This window comes from Lytechinus pictus, chromosome 8 (assembly GCF_037042905.1).
Source record: "Lytechinus pictus isolate F3 Inbred chromosome 8, Lp3.0, whole genome shotgun sequence".
Lineage (NCBI taxonomy): Eukaryota > Metazoa > Echinodermata > Echinoidea > Temnopleuroida > Toxopneustidae > Lytechinus > Lytechinus pictus.
Window position 1 is genome coordinate 19335898 of NC_087252.1, and position 24970 is coordinate 19360867.

At 36.4% G+C, this 24970-nt stretch overlaps 2 protein-coding genes across 2 annotated transcripts; both read right to left on the minus strand.

Moving 5' to 3' along the window:
- Positions 1–1356: 1356 nt before the first annotated feature.
- On the minus strand, positions 1357–13956 carry LOC129267075 (succinate dehydrogenase cytochrome b560 subunit, mitochondrial-like). The gene is made up of 6 exons (XM_064103719.1): positions 13853–13956; positions 8996–9052; positions 8306–8404; positions 8053–8114; positions 5758–5921; positions 1357–3178 (listed from the first exon to the last, which is right to left on the minus strand). The coding sequence occupies exons 1-6, from the start codon at positions 13867–13869 to the stop codon at positions 3074–3076; spliced, it is 504 nt and encodes a 167-aa protein (XP_063959789.1). The 5' UTR covers positions 13870–13956; the 3' UTR covers positions 1357–3073.
- A 1429-nt stretch (positions 13957–15385) lies between these two features.
- Positions 15386–24555, minus strand: LOC129266737 (transmembrane protein 218-like). The gene is made up of 4 exons (XM_054904553.2): positions 24437–24555; positions 20259–20398; positions 19054–19153; positions 15386–17666 (listed from the first exon to the last, which is right to left on the minus strand). The coding sequence occupies exons 2-4, from the start codon at positions 20360–20362 to the stop codon at positions 17526–17528; spliced, it is 345 nt and encodes a 114-aa protein (XP_054760528.1). The 5' UTR covers positions 20363–20398; positions 24437–24555; the 3' UTR covers positions 15386–17525.
- Positions 24556–24970: the final 415 nt, after the last annotated feature.

Genomic DNA, 24970 nt, shown 5'->3' on the forward strand with positions numbered 1-24970 from the left:
TGTTTCCCCACCCTTTCTCTAACCCTGTTTTTCCACCTCAGCTATATGTGTTTCTTGCCAGTTAAAGTTCAAATGTATACATTAGGGCATATAATTAGAGTAAGGTTAGGCCGAAGTATATGAAGTTATCTTTTTTTTTAAATTGATTGCGCAACTTCTGGACGGGTCGGCCCTGGGCGGGTAAAATCTTTATATCAATTTCTGCCGTCACCTCCATAAAGTCAACTTCTCCTGCTTTTCAGCTCATTACTAAACAACCATAATTTTGGGGCAAACAGGTTCCTAATTTAAGAAGAGGAAGGTATAAAATTTGTGTCGTATTAGATAAAAAAGTACAATATTTATTATCAAATTCTATTAAACTTCATGTCATTTCCCTGCACATTCATGTTTTGCGCACTCAGTTTGAAATTTTGAATGACACTTAGGGTTCTTTATAATTCAAAATGAAGCGCTTCAGGATAAGTCAAAGAAATTAGGCATCCTTTTTTATATAATTTCAATGAATCACAGAAGTTTCAACTTTTTGCGCACTATTTTCCTTGTAATGAAGTTCAATAATCTTAGAAAATCAATCGAATTAGACCCGATGGGGTATTAGAGATATCTGCATTTGATGAAACGTCCGCCCTTTGAAACTTCAGAGTTTCATTGCTCTGCGCGGGGAGGAATATCTTCCTTCCGGCATATACATTTCTTCTCCTCTGTTTTGCGAGTTATGCACTGTCGCTAAATTGTTTGTAATCAAATCTGATCTTTCCAAGGGAAGTATTCAATATATCTTTGAAAATTACCTTTTATCGGGACCCTTTTCATGGCAGAAAAAAAATTGAAAAAACGCTTTAGCTTCCGCGCTTCACGCGGGGTTATTATTTTAATTTCCTCCATTGTATTCCCTTTTTATGCGTTCGCTCACAATCACCTTTGAAAACAAGGTTCATGAAAAAAAGGTTCAAAATCACAATATTGTCAACTGAATTGGAGGTGATATAGGTACTAGAGACAAGAGAGACGGCTCCTTTTCATTTTTATTTATGAAACACCAAAAGCTTCGCGCGGGAAGGGAAAACTCCCCCTCCCTGCACACACCCCCTAGGGAGCGCGCTTCGCGCGCTCTGTAAGTGTTGGCACGCTTCGCATGCGATTACCGCCCCCTCCAAAATGAAATCCTGGCTACGCGGTTGCCATCAGCACCATCATCGTCGCCATCATCATCGTAATCATCATCCATGCACATCGACAAGCATCCGCACCAGCAGACCAAGCCAAATAGTTTTTCAAAGGATGAAAAAGCATGACATGAATATTACAAATGACTATTACAGGAAATAATTGGGTATCATTAACGACGGTTCATTTCGAGAAATACAAATTTCATTATTTTAATGTATCTTTCTTTTCGTGTACATACATCATTGTAGACTTACAGTCTATGCAGTAATGTCACATATGCTCCTTTGAAGCTTAATTTGTTTGCAGTATTATTAATCAACCAAGGAAAATTTTAATAACCCATTTCGCCCGTTTGATAAACCATAATTACATTGTATAATTATGATCCTTTGTTTCTTTCCAACACAAACTAAAACACATTTTGCATATTCAGGTGATAATATATGTATATCAGAATCCAAACTGTGTTACAGAAAGGATAAAAGACAGATTTTCCAATTAATACACTTCTCCTAAAGCCTGGGTTACATCGGAACCGAATTAGCTGCGAAGCAATCCGAATAAACAAATTCAGGAGTATTCTATTCTGCCTCCCCCCCAAAAAAGCAAAAAAACTCGGGAGGGATTCAGGAACATTCGTGGAGGGATTCGGCTCAAAGTTTTAAAATATTCAAACCAGCCAAATACACTCCAAAATACTCCCAAAATGTGGCCTGAATTAAATTTGTCGTGGCCACATTCAGGATGTTTTTGGATGGAATTTCTTGAAATGCTTTAAGAAGGCTTCATTGAAAACACATTCTCACATTACTCATTTCAGTACAGATAAAATGAATTTCAAATATTTTCAATTCTAAAAAAAAAATATACACAAATCTATATGTCAAAGTTCCTGAAGAAACAATAGTTACTGACAAAATGGATACCTTCTAAGATTCCGTAAAGATGACAAACAAAAAAGCAAAATACTAAAAGAAGGAAAAAGAAAAACATTCTCATATACGACCTGAATATATATGACAAGATTTATCATTCTTGACTAAACAATTTTTCATTTTATTTTTTTATGAAGATTCTGTGTTCGGTACAATAAATTAATGTCTGCAAATAAACCACATGTTTAGTAATTGCCTGGTGATAACATTTATGTATGCTAAGCATGTAATTCCAAGGTCTATAAATCTATATTTTTTAAAATCTTATTAATATTAGCAACAGTTCCCTGTTAAATGCATAAAAATGGGGAATTTTTAATATCTAATGTGTACATTTCAGACAACACATTTCTACTCTTGTTTCTTTCAGAAAAGGTGAATGAGGGTCCTGCTACATCACCCTCATATCCAAAAACTTCATATATACGACAAGGATAAGACGCAATATATAATTCAACAGAAACACGGCATGTCAAAGAATGAAAATAATTGAGTATATTACAAGGCAACATCATGATGCATTTATGATGACATTCTTCTGTTTAACTTTAATACAAAAATATTGTATTAAGAACTACAGAGTACTCAAAGATTTGGATGATGTGCATAAGATACTGGTACATGGTTAAAGTAATAAGAAATGCCAGCAGAACAGGACATAATACCAGAGACTCATCTTCATCTTCTCTGATGGGACACTCTCATTAGTAAAGTTATATTTCATCAGAATATGATTTGTGAACATTTTGATCGAATGTTGATATGTAACGATGGTACTTAGTCGAGAGGGTTGCATGAAACATCGACTCATGAATATGCTTACCGAGTTTTATAATATGACTTCTTCAGAGTGGCTATGCAAGTATGCAACTGACTCTTTAATCTATTAATTGTAAATTGTATACCCCAGAGGGGGCATGGGTTATATCATTACTCATATCTTATATATATATATATATAATACTTTATAACATAGCAATTCCAGCTGTAACTACGAATGACAGACCAAGCACAAAGTAGCCTGTCTTGTAGAGTGTCTTGATATCAAAGCCATAGCCAGTGTCCCATGCCTGTGTGAAAGAGGAAATAAAGGAAAGAGAGAGTGTGTGCGAGAGTAGGGGTAAAGGGGGGAGGGCCCGGGGGATAGGAGAGAGAGGAGAGAAGGTGGAGGAGAAAAAGGGAGGGACAAAAAATTAAAAATCTTAAAGGTCAAGTCCACATTAATAATAATAGGCATTTATATAGCGCCATCTGTCTATAAATAATCTATTCCGAGGCGCATTGTTTATTATTATTTAGCTCGAGCTGCCTTTCAGCGCTCAGTGCATTCAAGGAATCAATCCTGCCGGGTATCCATTCACCTCCCCTGGGTTGAGTGTGCAGCACAGTGTGGATACATTTCTTGCTGAAGGAAATTAAGCCATGGCTGGGATTCGAACCCACGACCCTCTGTTTGAAAGTCCAGAGACTAATCCACTGGGCCACAACGCTCCACATTACAAATTGATTTGAAAAAAAAATAGAGAATATCACACACAGCAGAGACTTCAGCTCTGAAAATTTCTTCAAAATCATATATACAGTGCGTATCAAAAAAAAATTACACTTTGAAAAAATCCTCTAAAATTATACATTTGTAATATACTGAAGATTTTTCCACATTTTAACATTGGTACAGATCCATTTAAGCAAATGACGATATAACTGTCGAAAAATATTTCCGCTTGAGTGAGCACCACTTACTTTTGAAAAGTTTGTGAAAAATCATTTGCGCAGAACCTTGAAATACTTATGCGAATAAAGGTAGACCTTAATCATGAAGAACACGTGGAATTTAGTTTGTAAAATTGATTTGAAGATATCTTTTACCTTTTTTAACTTGTTTCCTTGCCCAAAACACTTCTAAGTATAAGTGCGCCCCACCCCACTCCCCCACACAACAAGGCCATTATGACGACATTTGCTTTACACCGAGCTGTGATTTACATGAAATGACTTAGGCTTGATTTTCATTTTGTTAATCATTTTCAAGCTTTTCAAGCTTGAAAAAAGTGGAGAAACAAGTATTGAATGAAAAATGATATGTAAACCCACTTTAAATGATAAAAAAAAATTCAGTTATAAAATGTCCTCAGATCCAGCTGGCACATAAAGGGTAAAGGTTGTGCTTACTAAGTGTTGAAATTTCAATTTGGGTGGCAAAATTGTTACAAAATGCTTGAATGTATCCGTCTAATTTCAATTGAATAAAAGTGCAAGGGACATGTATGAGAAATGTTTCGCAGGGTAAGTTTGATTTCGCCCCTTTCCCCTTGACACAGCGTGAAAACGAGCATTTCTGCGCAAACAGATTTCTGCGAGCTTTACAAAAATGGACAGTGCTCACTCAATTGTAACATTCTGTCAAAACTTTTCCTTTCATTGGACAGATGAGACCCAAAACCAAGATTATATGTGAAAAAAATACCCACATGTTGTATATTTTTTAATCCCCAGGGCTTTTTCAAAGTGTAAACTTTTTTTTGATACGCACTGTATAACGTTAGTCTTGATAACTTTAAATTTCAATTTAAACTTTTTGGTTTTAAATTGCTGTTGAGTATTCTCACCATTGTAGTTACCAAACCCATTGGCGGCGGAGCAGAGGATTATCTTTTGTGTTTGGGGGGGGGGGGGGGGGACGCAACAATAGACGTCCCCCCCAAACACAAAAGATAATCCTCTGCTCCACCACCAATGACCAACCCAGAAAAAAACTTTGAAGCAACAGGCCCTGGTCAGTCTGCAAATAAAGGGAGTCAAGGGCATCATGCACTCTTCCTATTTATTTCATATTTTATTGTATGAAATAAAAAAAAAGAAGCTAATTCTTATAGCTTTGATAACAGGCGATGGGTCTCAATGCCCCTGGCCTTTTTACTGACTTTGGATATTTTTTACCCTTTTCAATTTTTCTATTTGTGCTTTAAAGGAGAATGAAACTCTTGGAGCAAGTTAGCTTTTGTGAAAGCAGAAAAATCAAAGAATACGATCAACAAAAGTTTGAGTAAAATAGGACTAGCAATAGAGGAGTTATGAGCATTTGAATGTCGAGATCACTAATTCTATGGAGATCCTCCCATTGGCAATGCGACCAAGATCTATGATGTCACAGATGAACAACTCTCCCCTTTTGGACACTGAAAATATACCCCAAAACATCTCTTTTTGCTCATTCTCATATGACAAACGATTCATCAATGATATAATGTTGTGAAACCTCTGTACTTGTCCTCTCATAAAGAGAACACCTCACCTTGTGATATACTCTATAAAAGTGAGAATATAAGTGAAATAAGTACTAAAGTAATGAGGGAGTTGTACATGTGTGACATCACAGATCTTGGTCGCATTGCCAATAGGAGGATCTACATGGCATTAGTGATCTCAATATTCAAATGCTCATAACTTTCTTATTATTCATTCAATCTTCCTCAAACTTTCAACAATATGTTTCTTTGATTTTTCTCTTTGATATGGATTCCGCTGGTTTCATTCTCCTTTAATATAATGTGCCCTTTTGGAAACTGGCTTTGCCCTAAAAGGTTGAAAGTAAAGGGCCGAAGGGGATCTCTACCGAATGTTAATGATCTTTGACCTTTGGACTTACCAGATGCCTGACACCGTTGAGAGTATGGTAGGCCATTGGCCAGACGATCGCCATCTTGGTGAGAAAGAGGAGCGATGGACCATATGAAAGAGACTTGATGGCATCTAGGTAGTATGCAAAGTCATGCGGCAAGACACTCATTGATAAACCTAGAGCATAGATACCTGAAAGAAAATGAGATAAATACAGGTGAAACCTACCTACGTCAAATTTGGAAGGACAAAGAATTCTAATTGAGTTAGGCAGAGAAGATGTCAATGATACATACTATGCATGTTCTGGTCCAAAAATTGCTTCTATTTAGCCAAATTTGACATACAGAATGTCAACTTAGGTGTACTTACCTGGTATATTCATTTCACTGCCATTTCAATTTACCAGCAAAATGCATGATAGAAATTATATTTAATTGGTCCACATATTAGATCAATAAATGACCTTCATAGTACAACAAGTGGAATGCCTCTGGCCGTCTCACCTGCATCACACGATTCAATATAGCAGCAGTGCTGATTTTGAAAACTACTATAACTCGCACAAGATGTTCAGTGATACTTGGTTACTCTTATTTCCACGTTTTATGAACTAGACCAATACACTTATAGAGATATGATGGCAATTCAACAAATACCCCCAACGTGGCCAAAGTTCTTTGACCTTACATGACCTTTGACCTTGATCATGTGACCTGAAACTCGCACAGGATGTTCAGTGATACTTGATTACTATTATGTCCAAGTTTTATGAACTAGACCAACACACTTTCAAATTTATGGCTGTAATTCAACAAATACCCCAATTTGGCCAAAGTTCATTGACCCTAAATGACCTTTGACCTTGATCATGTGACCTGAAACTTGCACAGGATGTTCAGTAATACTTGATTACTATTATGTCCAAGTTTCATGAATCAGATCCATAAACTTTCAAAGTTATGATGGTAATTCAACAGATACCCCCAATTCGGCCAAAGTTCATTGACCCTAAATGACCTTTGACCTTGGTCATGTGATGTGAAACTCAAGCAGGATGTTCAGTGATACTTGATTAACCTTATGTATAAGTTTCATGAACTAGGTCCATATATTTTCTAAGTTATGATGACATTTCAAAAACTTAACCTTAGGTTAAGATTTTGATGTTGATTCCCCCAACATGGTCTAAGTTCATTGACCCTAAATGACCTTTGACCTTGGTCATGTGACATGAAACTCAGGCAGAATGTTCAGTAATACTTGATTAACCTTATGGCCAAGTTTCATGAACTAGGTCCATATACTTTCTAAGTTATGCTGTCATTTCAAAAACTTAACCTCAGGTTAAGATTTGGTGTTGACGCCGCCGCCGCCGCCATCGGAAAAGCGGCGCCTATAGTCTCACTCTGCTATGCAGGTGAGACAAAAACTTGATAGTAATTAACCGTATGGCTGATTTTGAATTAGTTTATTGCTTTGAAAATTACAAATCAATTTTATGATAGTTTGGTATTATATTACTAATTAGCTATTGTATTTTTGGACCAGAGGAGGAACACTTCACAGATAGTGTGATAAATACTTAAAAGACAAGTCCAACCCAACAAAAAGTTGATTTGAATAAAAAGAGAAAAATCCAACAATCATAACACTGAAAATTTCATCAAAATTGGATGTAAAATAAGAGTTTTAAAGTTTCGCTTAATTTCACAAGTTATTTGTACATCCTGGTTGGTATGCAAATCAGACAACTGATGACGTCATCCACTCACTATCTCTTTTGTATTTTATTATATGAAATATTCTAATTTTCTCCTCATTGTCAAGTGAAACAATGATTAATTCCTCCCTGAACATGTGGAATTAGCATTGTTTAATACCACATGGTTCATTCAACTTGGTCCTTGTTGTCAAATCTGTAAAAAATGAAATATTGTATTATTCAAACAATAAAAAACAAAAGAAATGGTGAGTGATGGACATCATTGACGGACTCATTTGCATGTCACTGAGTTGTGCATATCACTGTTTTGTGAAAATAAGCAAAACTTTAAAATGTCATAACTTTCTTATTTTACATCCGATTTTGACGAGATTTTAAGCGTTATGCTAGTTTGATTTATCTCAATTTTTTGAATTTTTCTAAGGTGGACTTGACCTTTAACATCTGAAGAAAGCCATTCAAAGCAGGGGGGAAGGGATGGAAGAAAAAAAAAATTAAACCAAATGATGGAATATTAGTATTCTCATCAAAGTCAATATTTTTAGTATGCATGTAGGAGGCTTATAAAAAGAAGAAGAATATTTGGGTGATATTTACCAACAGTGAGTCCAACACCAGTTCCTCTGTGTGTAATTGACAACATTGATGTTACCTGGGGACTGCAGATATAAACAAACAACAGGAAACAGGCAATGGCTAATTGTGTATGAAATCACATTTCAGTAATTTTTTTAATTCATTTTCTTAATTCTAAATTTTTTAACCAAATTATTTTATGTTTTAAGTGAAATCTTTTATTTTATATATTTATTCATTATTTTATAATTTTATTTATAGAATGATGAATTACCTGTATATGGTGAGATGAGGAGACATGGGTCGGTTCAGTTGCTTGTTCTTCTCCCAAAAGTTATCTTGCTCCTGTTTGGCTGTCATTGCCATGGTAACCCTGCATTTCAGACATAACAAGATCATGAAACACATGTAACAAGAATAATTGTAATAATAATACTTTGTTGTAATCAAAAGGTGGCAGACTCAGCCTCTTGCAAAATGATAACATATACGGAAGAATTATATATCAATAAATAAACATTGCCCGAAACACATATAACTGGATTGTAAGCCAGGAAATCAAACATTCCTTATTAATAATAAACAAATGAATTAGTGATTCAGAGAGGAAAACACACATAATATCACATCAATTTAAGAAATGTAGGCCCTCTAACAAAAATTTATCATCCCCCATAAAGGTTAATCAATTTTAACAATATTAAGCCGCAATATAGGCCTTTGATGTACATTATAAAATGAAAGAAAAGGAGCAAATTGCATATATATGGACATTACCTAGTCTATATCTGCATATTTTTTACTTCTTTTTTTTTGGGGTCTGCATAGGCCTGCAACATTCGAAAAACAGGTGCAGAAGAAAAGAAACAATCACAGTGATTTTACAACTAAAAAGCCTGTGAAAGCCTTGAAAATTAACCAAATATTTAGGGCTCTCCCGAAGCAGAGTTGTTTTGTTGCCTACCTGCTTGTCATCATGGGTTGCAGCCTGGCAAGAAGCTGATGATTCCTGCATACTCCCCTGATGAAAAAGAGAAGAAATATTAAGAAAAGGGAGAAAATAAGATGAGTCAATATCAAAGGTCAAGTCCATCCCAGAAAAATGTTGATTTGAATAAATAGAGAAAAATCAAACCAGCATAATGCTGAAAATTTGATCAAAATCGGATGTAAAATAAGAAAAGTTATGGCATTTTAAAGCTTGGCTTATTTTTCACAAAACAGTTATATGCACAACTTAATGACATGAAAATGAGAGTCAATGATGTCCATCACTCACTATTTCTTTTGTTTTTTATTGTCTGAATTATACAATTTTTCATTTTTTACAGAATTGACAACAAGGGCCAACTTGACTGACCCATATAGTATTAAAATAATGTTAATTCCACATGTTCAGGGAAGAATTAATCTTTGTTTCACTTGACAATAAAGTGAAAATTAGAATATTCAGTATTTCATATAATGAAATACAAAAGAAATAGTGAGTGGATGATGTCATCGGTCTCCTCATTTGCATACCAACAAGGCAACAAGGATGTGCATAAAACTGTTTTGTGAAATTAAGCGAAACTTTAAAATATCATAACTTTCTTATTTTACATCTGATTTTGATGAAATTTTCAGTGCTATGCTCGTTGGATTTTTCTCTTTTTATTCAAATCTACTTTTTGTTAGGGTGGACTTGTCCTTTAATAATTCATAATCGATTTACTGTCTGAGGCAAGACTTTTCCACCCACTATCAATCATTAAACTGCCCTACATGTGAGTCTTGAATATAACATAGGATTTCAAATAAATTCCCCTTTGTATTTTCACAGGTATTTCTATGTGTCGGCATTACATGTATGCATCTTAACGTTATTGCATTGTATTTATATTATACCGGTAATCATTTAGAGTCATACCTTTGTTAATGTTCTATTAATATATTATCACTTGAGATGAAAAGCAAACCCGAAGTAGGAGAGAATTAGTAGCAGAGGAGGAAATAAACATTCTTTACCATCAATTTAATACATTGGCCTTAAAATTTCATGAACTATTTTTTTCTTTATTGCAATGATATTTTAGAACTTTTCTGCATTTTTGACTCGTTGATGAAAAGTTGAGAAGAACACAATATGGAATATTTATAGTTCAGTATTTGTGAGACAGAAAATATAAGATGCAAGTGCAATGCAAAAATAAATTAAAAGCACTGACTGTTTTAACAACTTCTGACTTCCCTTCAAACTGACAAGTGACAACATAACAAATTACAATTCAGCTAAAATATCAAAGTAAATATTGGAATTTAATTCTACTTTTATAGACTGCTCTGTCCTTGACATGCTATATAATAAAGGACATTCTATCAGGGGAATATTAATAATTTAGTTTGAATTATAAACGTACATAATATACATGTATTTACCTGTTTGGTCATAAAATTTATATTGAGATTACGTTTCACATACTTTATAAGCACAAACACACATCTGACAATCTGCCAGAAATAAAGTGTGCAAATATCTGAACGAAGTCCAGTTGGTTTCAAATAAAATAATTTTACTACAGTAGGCCTACTGGCATGTACAATACTGTTTACAAAGGTAAACAACAGGGTTCCCAGCTTTTCAAGAAAAAAAAATTTCCAGATTAAAGAAGAAACAATTTACCGGAATGTAATTTATCTTTGAAAAATATAATTTATGTTGGGTGTTGATTGTGTCATAATTTCCCTTTTTAGATCTAAATGGATGGCCTGGTTTGAGCACAGTGCGCAAGTGTAAATTGATGACAATCTATTCATGAATTCACCATGCATAAATTATCTCAGCATAAAACAGACAAGAAAGACTCGAACTGGGATCAAAATAAAGCTAAGCTTGTAACCGATTTTGCAATCGGCAACCGATTCCGTTCGATTTCACCACAATCGGCGATCACTTGCCGATCTTCGATCATGCCCCTTGAAGGAAAAAATCGAAAATAAAAAATCGGCGTAGATCTAGTTACAGTGCGTGATCGTTCAGAAGATATTTCAAGATTGTTTTTGAGGTGCTAGCTATTTAGAGGTCGCATTATTCAGGGAGAAAGACGCGGTATCATCTCTGACGATGTTTAAGAGGATAGATATTTTCTCTTCCAACTCATGGTGATAGCGGATGCCGCCGTGAAATTTTTAAAGGTCGTATTACTGATGGAGATCACTGCGCTACTCTCTTACATCGTTTATGATGATAGACATCTTCTCTTCAACCTCGTGGTGATAGCGTACCCCGCTGTAAATTTTTAAAAGTCGTATTATCGACGGAGCTCATTGTGTTACTCTCTTACATCGTTTATGAAGATATACATTCTATTTTCAACCTCGTGGTGATAGCGGACCCCGCCGTATACTTTTAAAGATCGTGCTACTGACGGAGCTCATTGCGTTACTCTCTTACATCGTTTATGATGATAATTGATATACATTTTATTTTCAACCTCGTGGTGATAGCGGACGCCGCCGTGAACTTTAAAGGTCGTATTACCGATGGGCATCACTGCGCTACTCTCTTACCTCTTTTATGATGATAGACATCTTCTCTTCAACCTCGTGGTGATAGCGGACCCCGCCGTATACTTTTAAAGATCGTGCTACTGACAGAGCTCATTGCGTTACTCTCTTAGATTGTTTATGATGATATACATCTTCTCAACCTCAATTTATTTGTCTTTGCAACTTCGTCGGGAGATGCTTCTTTTATATTTCTTCTTAGATATCAAAAGTTCATTTCTCAAGATAGGTGCGTGCTTGCGTCTTCTACTACATTTTAATTGCACTTGCGACTTTAAGATGATGCGTCGTACGAGATCAAGAGATCATTCCAATAATTCTAAATAGCTAGCACCTAAAAATACTTATAAAAGATGTCCCGCCGATCGTTCATTAACCTGTGATCTTTGAGAAATATTTTCATTTTCTTTTCCTTTGCGCCTTTGCTCGGAAGATGCGTCTTTCGTTTATCTTTCTAACAAAAATCACTCGGTTTATTTTAAAGCAATAACACCTCAAAACCCCTTTAAAACATGTTCCAAACGATCGCGCATTTTGGCGACTTCCATTCCTATGCATTCGTCTTTGTGACTTTGTCAGGAAGATGCGCGAGACCGCAAACAAAATTTTCATGTAGGGGCCTATTCCTTTGTTTTTAAAACATCGCCGATTCGATTTTGATTTTAGAAGCTTAACTGCCGATCCGATTTTCGATCTGATTTTTGATCCGATTTACAACATTAGTTCAAATTAATGCCTAATGGCGGATAGGCATCATAAATAATATATTCATAATTACACAATAGGTTTAAGAATTAAGGGGTTTCAAACTTTAATTTGTGAGAATTTTAATAATCATGTTAATTCAAGTAGGCCTACGGTAAGTAGATCTAGTAGTTAATTTAGACATAACTGTTCATTTTTATGACTGTGTGTACCAAAAGAACAGGCCATATTTCTTTCCTTCACACTGTCATTTTTTCGATGCACTCATTTTACAAAATCTGTACCGGCTCTCGTCGATGACATAAATCGAACAACACCAAATTTAATGATTCGATTCAGGCTAAAAAATAGCTTATTCTTTCTCCTTCTACTTATATCTCATTTCATCCATATTACACTTCTTCTTATCACCGACTTGAATTAGATCTGTCTCAGAATTAGATCTAAAATGTGTTATCTTAGTCTTACTTTAAACCTACATGCACTCTAGGCGACACCCCAATACTTACCCGTGCTAATAAAGTGGGACTCCGCTCACGCGCGTTTGGGCCTCCCTAGCTTAGAACTAAGCAATATTATCTAGAAATCGTTACATTGTAGTAATTAAATATGTTCTATTAAATAAATTGATAATGTTTAATCGGTACTCACCGGTTCTTTTGTTGCATTTTCAGACCATTTCTCACAATTCTTCGTAAATATTTGCGGCAAATTTTGTCGCCATAGACAGCTTAGCATCCATCTTTATTGATAAATGGAGCGCCCTTTACGATAGTTGTTAATGCCGCGGAGAAATCGTTAGGCATTTTGGCCTGTGTTCAAGGCGTTCTTTCTGTTTTATTTTTAAATAGATTGTGCATTTGTTGAATAGCGCCGTCTACGTCAGGTATGAGATCGAGTGTATAAATACACTCTTCCAAAATAATTATGATTCCGACCTGGCGCTGTTTAACTTCAATCTCTTTCACCTAAATTAGCGATGAATGCTAGCATTATAAAATATATATTATTAACGTCTGACGAAAAGAATAACCAACCGATCAGCTGACGAGAACGCGAATCACGTGATCTTCATATCAGCTTCGATCGCGAGTCAGAAGAGAAGAGCAGTTGCCCAGAAAATCAGGAAAAAGCCGTGAAAATGTAAGTTCCCCTTCATTTCTTTCAATTTTTTTTATTGCTAACAATGTATTCAACTAGTGAGATCGAAATGTAATGATTAGACAGTACGATATCTTGTAGTTTTGATAAAATACAAAAATAATCATCTTCACAAAGATTTCTGACACAAAATACTACTGATGTCGCCTATGAGGTCCATACATGTAATGTTGGACCTCATTGGTACTAGGAGTGCCTACATGTACGCCTACGGCTACGCCGGCCTACGCTAAAATATGTCAACGTTACACCAAAATCAATATGTGGAACCGAGCTGAGAAAGACATCCAGACTACAAAAAACGAAGAAAAAGCAAAGGTTTCACAGAAGAACTGAACTTAGTATGTGAACACGAAACGAAACACACTCCTAAAATTTAATTTCCATTTAACGTTAAAGCACCACTTACCTTAAAAGAAGCGCCATATCGCTGATTTGTGATAACTTTCTTGGAAGTTGTGTTTGGTGGACCAAATCTCTACAGCCAGTTTCCCTGGATTGATACTACGCCATCAACGTCAAAAACATTATAAGCCTTCTTCTTTCTCATATCTCGACGCGACTGATGGCAAACATTTTGCCCTATTAAATTTTTGTTATACTTGATTGACCATTGGGTAAATGCATAAGAAACAAAAACATTAAACTGCAAGGGGTAGAGTGTATGTGTACTAATAGAATATGAATTATGATAGCATGGAAAATATTTTTTTTCTCAACTTGATCCTCATCCAGACCTTCCTTTTTAAAGGGCCTACTCCGCCTATATACTTTTCTTCTTCCTTTCTCCCCTTTCTCGTTTTCTCATTTTTCGTCTTTTCTCCTCCTTTTTTTAATACTTATAAGATTTATAGGGGGAGGTTCCCCCTGCCCCCACCCCGTGGTGTCATCCTTAATGCTTATATTAGTGTCATGGTGCATATTCTCACTCCATCACCTGCCATAACACAGCTCTATATCAATAGGAAGTAATTTATTTTCATGCCAAAATCCTATGAAAGATGCAGCAGCTTTACCAATCTTATTCATTTCTTTAAAATTCTCACTTTAATCTTCCTTTCCTGTCTACACCGTCCTCCTCTTCGCAATCTTATTTATTCCACCTGCTCCGCTCTCCGAGTCTCCCTTCAATGACATAATGCTTGCCATCTCACGCTCTCTCTCTCCGGCCCTCTCACACGCACTCTTCCTTTTCCCTCCTTCTTTCTCTCCCCCTCCTCTCTCTCTCTCTTCTTCCACTCTATCTGTCTCTCTCATCTGCCTTCCACTTACTCTTTCCTTCTGTCTCTCTGTCACAATCTTTCCTTCCACTCATTCTTTCTCCGTCTCTCTCCCTCCTCAGTCCCATTTCATCCTCTCTTCCCCTCTGTTTCAACTGCGAATACATATTAACCCATTGCCTACTGGAACCACACAATCCCTTTACAAAGCCTGTATGAATCACAGAATTCAGTGGTCAACAGGTTAAACACACAAGATAATTGCACCACTGAGGCTGTTATAGAACCCATCATCTCCCATAAACTGTATCCCTACCCCCCCCCTGACGAGTCACAACTGATACAGGGGACGTCTCCCCCCACCCCCCTTTTGAGAAGCCAAATTAATAATTTGCAATGTAAAAATGCAATAAAAACAGACGTGTACCCCCTCTTTTGAACCTGAAGACCCTTTTTTTTTTTTTTTGCTTGTCAAATTTTTTTCTGGTAAGGAATCCTTTTTTTTGGTTGAAGACCTTTTTTTTTTTTTTGCTTGTCAAATTTTTTCTGGTAAGGAATCCTTTTTTTTGGTTGAAGACCTTTTTTTTTTTCGCGGACGAAATATCCTCCAAAAAATTTGCCCTTCTTCTGGAAAATCCTAGGTATGCTGACTACATTGTACTTTGGACATGTCCTGACCTATGGAATAAATTTACATAAGAAAGATATGAGGAGAACTAACATCCACATAGATATCTAATAGTGATTTTTAATCAATAACAATTTTATTTTACATATTAACAAATAAAAATTAGTATTTACAATACTGACAATATTTACAAAATCCAAAATATTTTGTACAGTATCAACAAGTACCAGTATGTACAAAACTGTATAGGTAAAAAATACAGAATGTTACTACTTCCTTTTTGGACTAACAAGCCTTCAAAATAACAAATGTTATTTTTGCGGTACACCTTGTGTAACACATGGCGTTATGTAGAGTAAACCTCTTCCTCAATTGTTTCATACCACATGCAATCCTTCAAACATCATCCAAATCTTATTAGTTTCCAGAGTAATTGAACCTTTGGAATAATTGGCTGTAACCGGAAAATTACATGACTATGCGGCATATCTTTCTAATACATGGACTGGGCCCTGTAAAATAAAACTTTACGATTGATCGGGAGGCTAAGTTTGACAATAAATCATAAACAATCAGTTTATTAAATTGTAGAAACCAGCCCCCCCCCCCCCCCGAACAATTGTTAAAGGACAAGTCCACCCAAACAAAGAGTTGATTTGAAGTAGAATAGAACAAGTGGAATGCCTCTGGCCGTCTCACCTGCATCACGCGATTCAATATAGCAGCAGTGCTGATTTTGAAAACTACTATAACTCGCACAAGATGTTCAGTGATACTTGGTTACTCTTATTTCCACGTTTTATGAACTAGACCAATACACTCATAGAGATATGATGGCAATTCAACAAATACCCCCAACGTGGCCAAAGTTCTTTGACCTTACATGATCTTTGACCTTGATCATGTGACCTGAAACTCGCACAGGATGTTTAGTGATACTCGATTACTATTATGTCCAAGTTTTATGAACTAGACCAACACACTTTCAAATTTATGGCTGTAATTCAACAAATACCCCAATTTGGCCAAAGTTCATTGACCCTAAATGACCTTTGACCTTGATCATGTGACCTGAAACTTGCACAGGATGTTCAGTAATACTTGATTACTATTATGTCCAAGTTTCATGAATCAGATCCATAAACTTTCAAAGTTATGATGGTAATTCAACAGATACCCCCAATTCGGCCAAAGTTCATTGACCCTAAATGACCTTTGACCTTGGTCATGTGATGTGAAACTCAAGCAGGATGTTCAGTGATACTTGATTAACCTTATGTATAAGTTTCATGAACTAGGTCCATATATTTTCTAAGTTATGATGACATTTCAAAAACTTAACCTTAGGTTAAGATTTTGATGTTGATTCCCCCAACATGGTCTAAGTTCATTGACCCTAAATGACCTTTGACCTTGGTCATGTGACATGAAACTCAGGCAGGATGTTCAGTAATACTTGATTAACCTTATGGCCAAGTTTCATGAACTAGGTCCATATACTTTCTAAGTTATGCTGTCATTTCAAAAACTTAACCTCAGGTTAAGATTTGGTGTTGACGCCGCCGTCGCCGTCGCCGCCGCCGCCGTCGCCGTCGGAAAAGCGGCGCCTATAGTCTCACTCTGCTATGCAGGTGAGACAAAAATACAACTGGCATAACATTGAAAATTTCATCAAAATCTGAAGTATAATAAGTTATGACATTAAAAAAAAAAAAATAGTGTTACATTGTATATTCACAATACATCCAGGTGGTATGTAAACGAGGGGGCTGATAAAATCACCTACTCACTATTTAATTTGCATTTCATTATATGAGACATGAAATATTATAATTTTCTCTTCCTTTGCATGTAAAAAGAAGTTTTATTCCTCGCTGAACATGTGGAATTACCATCGTTTTAACATTTCATGGTTAAGTCAAGTTTGTCATTTTTCTCAAATTTGTAAAAATTGTAAATATTGTATTATTCAAACAATGCAAAACTAAAGAAATAGTGAGGGAGGGGCATCATCGACTGTCTCATTTGCATATCACCGAGTTGTGCATATAACTGCTTTGTGAAAAATAAGCGACTTTAAAATGTCATAACTTTCTTATGTTACATCTGATTTTGATGAAATTTTCAGCGTTATGCTTGTCAGAATTCAAATCAACATTTTTTGGGAGGTGGACTTGACCTTTACGTTTCACGTCACGGGAAGCAGGAATGTCAACATGCTGTCACTTTAAAAGCTAAAATCTTTTGCTCTTGATGGGTTTGGCGTGTATAGGCTCTGTCCAATGCAGTGAAAACATGAAGATGAGAGAGAGGAAGGCAAACAGTCCAAATAACGTCAACATCAATACACGTGGGATGAACGTCTGATCTGTGATCTGGAGAGAGAATGGGATAGAAAGAGAGAGAGAGAAAGATAATTAGCTGAAAGCCGAGAGCGAGCAGTAGCAGCAAAAAAAAACAACTTCATGACAAAGTCTTTAAAACCAAGGTTAACTGTCATATCCGTCATAATCCGAGCCGTAAATAGTTTTAAAACTGGTTACGGCTTCATGGGCATGGCCTATAAAGTCAATCGCACTGAGATCTTGTAACAGAGCATGCCCGCGCACACACAGTGAGCAATTAACATTATCAAATTTCATTAATTATTTCACACTTGAAGACTGGGATTATTTACTATATTCAGTTACATTTTTTATCTGTTATACTGAATGATACCGATGACGGATATAAACCAAATATATATACGGCCTGCGGTCAGAGGTGTGGTGAAACTATGGTCCCTCAGTGACGCAAATGCGACTATTTTCCTTTGGGGCTGCATCCCTCAGGAAAACAGTCGCATTTCGGCGTCACTTCGGGAACCATACAATGTAGTTCCAACCACCTCCTCTGGCGGCTGTAAATATTCGTTCACTCTATCATCGGGATCTAAACCTTTGTGAAATCTAAGCTGCATACGATCACACTGAAGATCACCCAAACAGATAAGCACATATGTGGACAGGGTCTTTTTTTTCATTTGGAAAAAGACCTGGGGAGCATTTTATCAACACTTTTGTCAGACAAGTTGTCAAATCTGACAACTTTCCTTGATTTGGATTGGCTGAGGACCACTGTTACTATGCCAACTGTCAATAAAACAGGACTTGTCGGATAAATCGTCCGATAAGTCCTTTCATGCCTATTTTCTCAATTTTTGTACACAGCACAAATCAGGATGGTGTTTCATACAGCTAACTGTATAGTTAGTTACGCACGAATATGCACGTATGTTTACCCATAACTAGAACATGTACATTCTCAGGTGCTCAGCTATACAGGGATATATCATTTAGCAGAAAAAATGGTCACTATTCGAGCATAAAGTTATGCGTAACTTATGAACAGCACTATATGTGATAATAATAATAATACATTGTATTTATCATGTTTCTAAGGGCTTTGCAAAAAAAGATTAAGTAAAATACATTAATATAATTGAACATTTAACAAACAAGAATAAAAATGTACTGTGTAAAGCATTATCATATTACAAATTTGGTAACGAGCCTACTAAAAGTTGAATACAAAGTAATAATAATAAAAAAAGCAATGAAGTTTATTAATTCAAGAGCTGGAATACCTACGGTAAACATAATAAATTACAATAAATACAAATTCCATACATTAAATATTTGAATAGAAGCAAAAGCAAAAACAACAATCCCACAATTACATCATTATTACAATGAACAAAAAAAATGCACCAACAGCACTCACCTTTATATCTGATGGCTGTGTAAAGGAATCTTCTCTAGGAATAAATACTAGGATGAGGGTGATTATGATAACAAGAAGTACTATCCCAAAGGCTGCTCCTCTGACATAGGGAAGAAGAGGGAGAGAAAAGAGAAAGACTGTTAATGAAAGAAAACAATTGAAAATTTAAAGGTAATATGCCACGGCCATATTGAATTATCTAGTGGTCTGATCTACTAAAACAATACCGGGGGGGGGGGGGGGGGGGGTGTTTCACAAAGATTTAATCATCATAGATAGTGCAGATGTAGACTGATAAATCCGCTGTTTAGGAGGAGTGTTTCAACATTTTTTTGGTCCTCCTACAAACGGATGATGGCCATTGCGCTCAGCTTGTAATGGCGGAGCTCCACCAATGCCTCAACTACAGCGTCTATGGAGAAAAGGGTTGCTGGCGCACCCTTATTGATTACTCCTAAATTTTTCTTTTTGATGGGGAAAAAAGAAGAAATAATAAAGATAAATTTATATTACCCATAAATACAATCAGCTTACCACCTTTCCGAAAAATATGCCGGAAAATAGCGAATTTTGATGACAAACAGATAAGGATCATCCAGGTTCTTCTTCAATCACCGTCAGCTACAGCTGAGCATGCGGACGTGCCAGCGTATCAGCTGACACGTTTTGTACGCTCAGCTGTAGCTGCACTGACGGCAATTGAGCGCCTGAAGAAGAACCTGGCTGATCCTAATCTGTTTGGCCGTCATTGGTCTATTGACGGAGAGGATGGCGCGGAGCCAAACAAAGTCTCAGCGGAGCATATCCCTAACACAAATAGACCCATTTATCGGTCTAGTGCAGATGCTGATGCATCATGTTGAGGCGTTAGAATCAGAATTTATGTCGACGGGGGGGGGGGGGGGGGGGGGGTTCTTCTTTTTATTTGGCAACCAGTCAATTTGACTACTTTGGCCATCATAGATATTTTTCAAGGTTGTTTTCTATAAAAATATAATATAAAGAGAGCGTTGTGTCCTTAATCTCTCTTCACCCTTCACTGTGCAGTCTTTGACAAAGGTATGACGAAGCTTGTAGCCTCCCAAGTAAAAACTTATCAACCTCCCCCCCAAAAAAGGTAAACTTTCGTGATAGGGAAAAAATAATATTGTCTTATCTCATCACACCAATGAGATGAACCTGTTCAGTGGTCGAATGAAACTCACCTCAATTTATCTGCTCTGGAGAAGACAGCACAGAGTAGGATGGCAAGAGCCCAGAGTATCGCTAGCACGAAGAGGCCAGTTCCTACTCCAAATATAAGAGCCATGACGGTCAGTGTTTACCAGACATTTCATATATATTTCTGAAAAAGTGGAAAAAGAAATAGAAAGAAAATAGAAATTATGATAAGAGTGTTTTGTAAGGGTACTAGTATAAAATTGACTGTAACAAATGATGGCTCAGATTTATGAATTCAATCATATGAATTCACTCAAAGTGATATTTGTGTGAAATTTTCAAATAACTAATTATTATATTTTTCATTATTCATAAATGATGGATTTACTTTATTACAGGCAAATAACAATGAAGTACAAATTGCAGTCATTTACAAATAATGGAAGAAGATTGAATAATTTATAAATAATAATAATACAAATTAAGATTGTAATTATTCATGACTAAAAGAGTATAAATTATTATTATTTTCATATCCTGATAATAAATATCGGTTAAAAATGATTCACAAATAATTTGTATGTTCATATGTTTATTGCTATCATTTGTTAAATAATGATCACATACGACGTACATGTAATATATAATTTGGTTTGGCACCGCATGCATAGTATGATTTAAGTAGCCTGATGTCACAGAAAATTAAAAACAAAGGGCTACATGTAGGCCAGTGAATTTGTACCAGTTTCAGACTCTATTTTCTACATGATGAAGTTTAAAAGTTATTAACTTGTCAGCATTCTTGTGAAATTGAGGACCAGCGAATGGGATTGATTTTGAACTTTTTATTTCAACTGTGTGAACTGGCTCAGTGGTCTTGAAGATCAGGGAAGTGTGGGGTAGATATATTATAGATTAATAATAATAATAATATAGGGCACTAGCGTACCTACGGGGGAGGGGGGGCAGAGGGGGCACTCTGCCCCCCTGACGAGCCACAACCCATACAAAAGACATATACCTGCCCCCCCTGACGAGCTTAAAAGACCTTTTTTGCCCCCCTGACGAACTTGAAGACCTTTAATGCCCCCCCTGAAGAGCCTGAAGACCTTTTTTTTTTTTTTTTGCTTGTCAAATTATTTTCTGGTACGAAAACCTAAAATTTTTTATTGAAGACCTTTTTTTTTTTTTTGCTTGTCAAATTTTTTGGCAGCCGATTTTGCCCCCCCTGTGGAAAATCCTAGGTACGCCACTGATATAGGGGATTTATATTGCGCACATATCCACCTTGTTAGGTGCTCAAGGCGCTCCTATATTACCCGGCTAAGCTAGGCGTTCATAGCGCACACAGCTTTTTAAGGAATTACTTCCTACCGGTACCCATTTACCTCACCTGGATTGAGTGCAGCACATTATGGATCAGTTTCTTGCCGAAGGAAATTACGCCATAGCTGGGATTCGAACCCACGACCCTCTAATCAATAAAATAATTTCATATTTGAAATGAAGCCATACAAGTATGAGGGGTGGTGATTCATCATCTTAGTTTGACCAATGTTATCTAAAAAAGTGTACACGACAGTCCACCACTGGAAATTTTTGTCAGAGGAAATATTGCACTAAAAAGAAGACGAAACCAGCGAGTTGCATTAAAAGTCTCACACTTTCACCCAATACATTTTTTGCATCAATTTTTTTGAAAATCGCTGAAACAATGATTCTTCACAATCACATGTCTTATTATTGAAATGAAAGAATATCATGAAGGCCGGCAATTCAGCTGATATTAACAAGTCCTGACCTGACCTACATGGACCTAACAAGTTATAAATTATATTAATGCGTTTAATTATACAATTAAACAGGAGAGAGAGACTCAGAGAGAGAGAGAGAAGATTGAACTTGAACTTAGGTCAGGAATTAGGTCACTTAATGACTTAGGTGGCGTTGCAAGAAAATATTTGCAATCAATCACAGATATTCAGAGATGCCAAGTTCAAAAAAATGTTATGCGTGAGATTTTCATGACTCGGCGTCTCTGCACGCGCGCGGCCAGTACTTACACTTGTACGTTTCGAAAAGGCGCGCGCGAGATATGGGCTTCATCATGATATTGATCCATACTACAAAACCACGCGATGCACGCACACGATTCCTCGTATCACGTACTAGCTGTGCGCTGACTGCACTCTCGATTCGTCTCGCGTGTCGGGGTAGACGCGACGGCGTGCGAAGGCGGTCGGCCAGTGCGCATAATCTAACGAATAATGCTACTTTTTCTCTTTTTTTTCTGTCGGGTCCCGATGCGTGAGAAAAATGGGCGCCATGCGTGAGATCGTGAGACGGACCCTGGATGCGTGAGTCTCACGCACAATGCGTGAGACTTGGTAGTAGGGTGGACAAAATAAAATCCTAGAATTTTTATTTGAACGTCTTTACATTTAAATAAACAATGAATAGAAAGAGAAAACCAAACCAAAACAAACATACCAACTCCCAGTTCCAAAGGTTTCCTAAAAGTGAAGATATTATTATTAAGTGTCAAACTATGGCCTTTGTCAGGAAACGATAAGCCGCTTAATCCCTGTAACTCTCCCGTAGCTAATTGTCGCTGATTGTGGTCGTTGATCATTTTTAAACGTCGAAAGTTCAAGGATCGTGCGTGACCTTTTGCTCATTATTATTCGAATTCAAATTTGCCGCTCGAGCCCAGTCAAATGCTAGGCCACGCCCACCCATGGGCTCATATCATCTCGCGTGCGAAGGAATATCATTCATAATAACGCGACACACACGACACATCAATATACTACTGGGCTTTCGCTCACATAAAACATCACACATAATTAGGGATTTCACATTCTGCTATGACACTTACCCAATCATTTAGATCTTTCCGTGACTTCTCCTTGAAGTTTCTTCTAAAAAATATGTATATTTTCTTGATCTTTAGTGAAGATTTCACGGAGATAAAATTTGGTCAGCGCCGATATCAATTTTCGTCTAAAGAGGGCGCGCGATTTATATTCATATCAAAGACACGACAAGGGAAAGACTAGGCACCTACACTATTTTACACGCAAATTGACGCAGGTCATTACGCAAAGTCCGTGAAGTGTCCAATCTTTTCATTGTAAAGACTTTGGTATACCGTATTATTGATGTTCGTTAAAGCCTGTACTGCTGGTTTTGTTCCAGGCACGTATATTTTTTTCAATCTTTCTTTATTAGTCATCGTTTTAAATTAATTGCAGAAAAGTGTTATCATCGCCAATAATAATCTTGAATTATGTTTTTGACATGTTTGAAGGTATTTCATTTATTGGTGCCCATAATTAGTAAATTAATCATAAGAATTGCGCATTCAAAGGATTTAGACACAGTTATAAAATTACAGAGGAGCTGAATCAAGGTTGTGAAATTTATTAGCGCCACCAACGGGCCTCCTTGTATTTCCGTAGAAGAGACAAGCGAAGTTACTTTCCAGGCCGAGGTAAGCGAAATTTGCTCTTTTTGACCGATTATTATATTCAAATTACATTTTTTATTTTTTAATGTATTGCTACTTACCGGAAAGAGCCCCGGTGAGTAGCGAGAAGGAGTTTCGGCAAATATTACTTCAGCAATGAAGCGATGTTTGCCGACTACTTCGAAATCAAGGGTCAAACACGGTTCGGTGTACGAGGTTAGTATATAGGCTATATATACTAACCTCGTACTAGTGTGAGTGGGCCACGCCCACCTCGTAGCCAGTGTTAGTTTGCGCACAAGGCGTCAGATGTATTTATTATGAAAAATAAATTAAAAAACTTCATATAAATATAAATCTACAATTTTTTGTACAAATTTAAAATTAGACGTAGCTCTGCCTCTGGATATTCAGTTGCAATTTTACACTTAGTTGATCTCTTTTAACTTTATTTAGTAACATACAACTTGTATAGAGTATAGATCTATTTGTAGGCCTATGCCCTATCGTAGAACCTATGAAGGAAGCGGATAGCAAGAGTAGACTAACATCGAATTCGAACTTAATACAATCAACTTGTTATGTTAGATCTATCACAACAAACACGCATAACATACAATGGGACTAAACACACATTTTTGTATATAAATGCAGCAACGCAATCATCTTGAAAAATAGGTATTATACTATCATTTGAATGAAAATTCGTATTCAAATCATCTATTCAATAGCGACAAACATTTACCAACTCACCATATTACAATTATGATTTGAACAGCAAAATTACAGGAGAAAATCGTAATTTCAGAAAATTTATACTGTTTACGGAAACCGGTATCCGATCTGGAGATGAGAGTTCGGATCCGGATATCGATCTCGTATATTTCCAAGCGAGATTATGACGTCGAGCAGAAGGGGAAAGTGAGTGGATGGGGGTATATGGGTACGAGATTCAGGCCTGCCTAACGTCGTCAATGTTATCATTCATTTTTACACTGATCATGTTAAAGTTCAATGAACCGTTTGTAAATAATATTTTACGAAAGCTTATTTGTAAGTGTATCTGGATTGAAAATGAATAAAGAAAAAAACATATATTTTTTCAAGATAACCCATCAGCACCCGGCCCCTATTGGAAGCGGTAAATTTTCCAAGTTTTTGTATTTACATGTATATGTCACAACAAAAATGATCTAACTTTATAAAGAAATTTTGAGCAAACTTGAAATATCTCGTTTCCTGAGGAAACCATGAAACTTCTCACAACTCCCGCGCGGTTGAAGTGGC

Excerpts from the sequence above, each read along its gene's own strand:
- LOC129267075 (XM_064103719.1), bottom strand. Across the intron at positions 8,115-8,305 it reads CCTCATCTCACCATATACAG|TCCCCAGGTAACATCAATGT; the intron begins GTAATTCATCAT and ends TTATATCTGCAG. Across the intron at positions 5,922-8,052 it reads TGGTGTTGGACTCACTGTTG|GTATCTATGCTCTAGGTTTA; the intron begins GTAAATATCACC and ends ATTTTCTTTCAG.
- LOC129266737 (XM_054904553.2), bottom strand. The coding sequence starts at position 20,362 with ATGGCTCTTATATTTGGAGTAGGAACTGGCCTCTTCGTGCTAGCGATA. Across the intron at positions 19,154-20,258 it reads TCCAGAGCAGATAAATTGAG|AGGAGCAGCCTTTGGGATAG; the intron begins GTGAGTTTCATT and ends TCCCTATGTCAG. Across the intron at positions 17,667-19,053 it reads CACAGCCATCAGATATAAAG|ATCACAGATCAGACGTTCAT; the intron begins GTGAGTGCTGTT and ends TTCTCTCTCCAG.